Source organism: Nematolebias whitei, chromosome 10 (assembly GCF_014905685.2).
Source record: "Nematolebias whitei isolate Nwh7 chromosome 10, NemWhi1, whole genome shotgun sequence".
Classification (NCBI taxonomy): Eukaryota; Metazoa; Chordata; class Actinopteri; order Cyprinodontiformes; family Rivulidae; genus Nematolebias; species Nematolebias whitei.
In genome coordinates this window covers 1,257,755-1,261,651 of record NC_056507.1, presented here as the reverse complement: position 1 = coordinate 1,261,651, position 3,897 = coordinate 1,257,755, and the positions used below count along the sequence as shown (strand labels likewise).

Here is a 3,897-nt window from a genome sequence, read left to right as displayed (position 1 = left end):
GAAGCAGATGGTCCTCTTGTCCTGATCCTGGTTCTGCTAAAGGTTTCTTCCTCATGAGGGAGTTTTTCTTTCCACTGTCGCCTTCATGCTTGTTCAAGATGAGAGTTCAGTGATGGAGTTAAACTCAAAGCTGCTCCTCAGATAAATAATGTAAATTATTATTTTATTTTATATAATAATCCAACATTTTTCAGTCAGGTCATCTGGACAGTTTCTTATTTTTTGTGCTGAAGTGTTTCACCTTCCATCCAGAAGGCTTCATCAGTCATGGAAACGCACAACAAAACCGATTCTTCCCCCAAACAGCTTACTCCAAAGTGGAACAAACCAGTTCTGCTTGTGATAAGATGGTCTCTTTGGTTCGCCCTCTCCTCCATTGCCGGCCCTCTTCCTTGTTGACAGTCTTGTCAAACTGGTTGAAAACAACAAAGTCCATGCTCAATAATCCAGGTATACAATCCAACATTTTTCAGTCGGGTCATCTGGACAGGATGGATTATTGAGCATGGACTTTGTTGATGATAGATGAATGTTTCTGTTCAGTCCCTGAGATGATTCTGTGACTTGGAGCTGAAGAACTGAACTGAAGTGAATTTAGAGACAACTGAGAAAAACTTAACACAAGTAAAATGCCCCCAAAAGAAAATCCTAATGTGCAGATTACAAACTGCAGGTAACAAAATATTCAGCCCAAAATGTTAATCGAGCAGCAGAAAGAAAGTTTGTAAAGGGGTGGGGTCCGTGCAGTTTGCCCGGGGGATTCAACCCGGCAGAAGGGACGTCCGCTCAGCGGCAGAGGATCCCCCTCGCGGGGAAGCTTCCCCCCACGTCTGGCTGGCTCTGCCGGATGCATTACCTTTGCCACTGGCTCTGGGTCATCCTGGAAGGGTCCTGGAAGGTGGCTCTACAGCGTCCCCCCGCCCACACCTCGCCACTTCGCGCCTCGCTGCCCTCTTCCTCCCCCCTCCGGCGGCGGAGGGACGGGCGCAGCCCCGGGACGGACTGTTCTCAGGGCGACCCGACCACGCTGCGCCGCCCAGGTGAAATGAGACTGTTTTGACCTTTAAAGTTTATTAAGGAAAAGTTTGACGGGGAACTTTGCTACAAAGTCGAGCAAACAAACGATTGTTTTGTTGAGCGTCAGGAGAGACTGTTTTAGGTGTTTGCCTTGTTAAATTTCACAGAGCTGCACCAGTGAGTCGTCCTGCGCGCTCCCGCAGCTGCCGGTCGAGGTCCTGGTCCTCTCAGCACGTTAACACTCACGTTAAAATCAAACCGTTTAACCAGAAACGATTTATTTCAGATGATTTCCTTCTTCTGAGCCGACTAACACGTTGAGAACAAGTTTTTTCTGAGGTGCCAGAGCACGTCAAGGTTCAGCCGCTGTAAACCAACGAGACGTTGAAATGAAGGAGCCCTGAGAGGAGTTCTTGTTCGGTCTTGTAACTGCAGACTCTCTTCCTCTGTTTCTGCTCAGGAATGGACGCTGGAGATCAGAATGGAAATTCACCGTCTCCCCCTCCACCACTCAAGTGGCAGGAATCATGAAAATCCAGGTATGGAGCTTGTGTCGCTCTGAGAAGATGGATCCAGTGCTGAGCAACTCCTTTAACAGTTTGTTGGAGGAAGAACCCAGAACCGTTCTGGTACCAGTTAAAGATGAAACCAGAAGGAAACACGAGGACGCACAGGAAGAACTGAACCCACAACCTGTTTGTGCAACAGCACTGCAGCAGTGCAGTCCAACACAACCACCGTGTCATTCCGGCTGCAACCCGCGCTCGGACGGACCAGAACAAACCGGCTCCTTTTACCACTTTGTAACGCTGCCGTTCCTCTCAGAACATCTGTAAGACCAACAGCTGTTTAGTCCAAGGCTTCCTGCTGTGACGCACTCTGACCGCTCGGATAATTGTGAAGCATTCACACTATTGTTTTCCTGTTTATTATTCCTGCCTCTTACTTCACTTCTTCCGTGCGTCGTTCTCATCCCACAGTTTTCAGCTGTTGCGTCAGAAAACGTTCGGCTCTTTCAGACAATCCTGCTCTGACTTTTAGAGTTGGTGCAACTTTAGCTGTTTGAAATTTTTAGCCTTTTCTACCATTTTGTTCTCATAGAAAATGAACTGAGCTCATTTTGCATCCTTCACATCTTCAGATGTGTTTACAACCTTTTACTGCTCCTTTCACTGTTTGTGCTGCTTCAGCTACTTTCAGCTGTTTTGTGCTCCTTTCAGATTCTTTCTGCTAACTACAACATGTTTCAGCTCAGCTGTGCCCCCTGACTGCATGTGGTCTAAAAGTTCAGAGCGTTTCAGCGTTGGAGGCACGTCGTCTCTGAATCCCTCCCAGAGCGGAGAGACGGCAGCTTTCAGCAAGTTCTAAAACTAAAGTCAGCTCGTCGTGTCGCCTCCTTTTATTAAAAACATTATTTTTAATACGATCCAAAGTAATCCGTAGTTTCTGCCCTAACCGCTCTGAGCCAATCACGTCCTTTAGAAATATTTATTGTTCACTGCTGCAGCTCATAGTGACGTCACTCATACAGTAGGTTGTTTAAAAGATAAAAACGTAATAAAGTCACGAAGAGGAACGAAATGTTGACGCATTTTTGCTTTGGATTTTGAGATTAAAGTCAAAACAGTGAAATTAAAGTTATTTAGATATTAAAATATGAATATTAAAAACCAGACAATTGTTGGTGCAAAGACCATAAGTTTGAGTAATTCATACATTAATACAAAATACATCTTAAAGTTATTGATGAAAGGAAATAAACAAACTGTATTTTGCATCCAGAGCTGTTAACAGCCTGTAAACAAGAAGTACAAACAAACATTCAAAACAATATTAATAAAAAAAAACTGCAGCGGTGACACAAACTGCGTGACCTTTGAACCTTAAAACTTCTTAAAATTCCTCCCGGATCAAAACTGCAGAACGAGTTTCACAAGAAAACAAGAGAACGGAGTGTGCTTCATTTGGTGCTCTTATTGTGAAGGACAGAAGAAAGTTCTGTCACTTGTGTTTTTGTGGGAGGAATAAAAGCAGCATCTTGGAGTTTACCTGGTTTAAACTCACTCTAATAATATTAATATGATTATTAATAATATGGAACAAACAGAGTTGGGTTCAGAGCAGGTGGCTTTGTCTCCTCAGGTTTAGTCTTATTTTGACAGAGTCCCTGTCGTCCCTGTAGGTTCATTACTACGAGGACGGAAACGTTCAGCTGGTGAGCCACAAGGAGGTTCAGGAGTCCATGTCCATTTCTGTGAGTAGAACCCAGCAGCTCCTGCATCGAACGCTTGGATTCATCGGGGTCTTGGAGCACGTTAAAGTTCCTGTTTTCAACAAACGTCACACAAGACGTCTTTGTGTTCAAGGCTGAAGATGACGACTCTGAACCTTCATCTTCTCTTTTTCTTAGAACGAGGCTTCGACCGCGAAGGAGTTTGTTAAGATCATGGAGGCTGCAGAGAACGACTATCAGGTACGTCAGGAGGCGCAGCAGAGGGAGACGCCACCTCTTAACCTCAGTCTGGACGTGGAGCTGTTACTGCGGCCTTGTTTGAATGTGACGTGGTCATGACCCCCCCAACATCATGACCCCCCAGGACTGGACAGTAAGCTCCTTGTGACCTCCTGGATGTTGGTGGCTTCAATGAGGAGACAGTCCTCATGCTTCTGCGCTCATAGTCCTCCCCAAGTAGAAGTTCTCCTGCACCCTCACATGCCCTGTACCTCAGCTGCATTACTAGTTGGAGACCAGTTATAGACCAGTTAGAGACCAGTTGGAGACTAGTTGGTGACCAGTTATAGACCAGTTAGAGACCAGTTGGAGACCAGTTATAGACCAGTTAGAGACCAGTTAGAGACCAGTTAGAGACCAGTTGGAGA

General features: G+C 45.5%; 2 protein-coding genes across 4 annotated transcripts in view; both read left to right on the top strand.

Moving 5' to 3' along the window:
• The window catches only part of LOC119416047 (suppressor of tumorigenicity 7 protein homolog), a 78,905-nt gene that overhangs the window by 43,102 nt on the left and 31,906 nt on the right, over positions 1-3,897 (top strand). The gene's annotated exons all lie outside the window — the stretch shown is intronic.
• LOC119416053 (F-actin-capping protein subunit alpha-2) overlaps positions 1,478-3,897 on the top strand; it is a gene marked incomplete at its 5' end in the record, with an annotated part of 4,560 nt that continues 2,140 nt past the window's right edge. Inside the window, 3 exon segments of the mRNA XM_037683225.1 lie at positions 1,478-1,556; positions 3,200-3,271; positions 3,428-3,490. Coding sequence (XP_037539153.1) covers positions 1,478-1,556; positions 3,200-3,271; positions 3,428-3,490 — 214 coding nt within the window.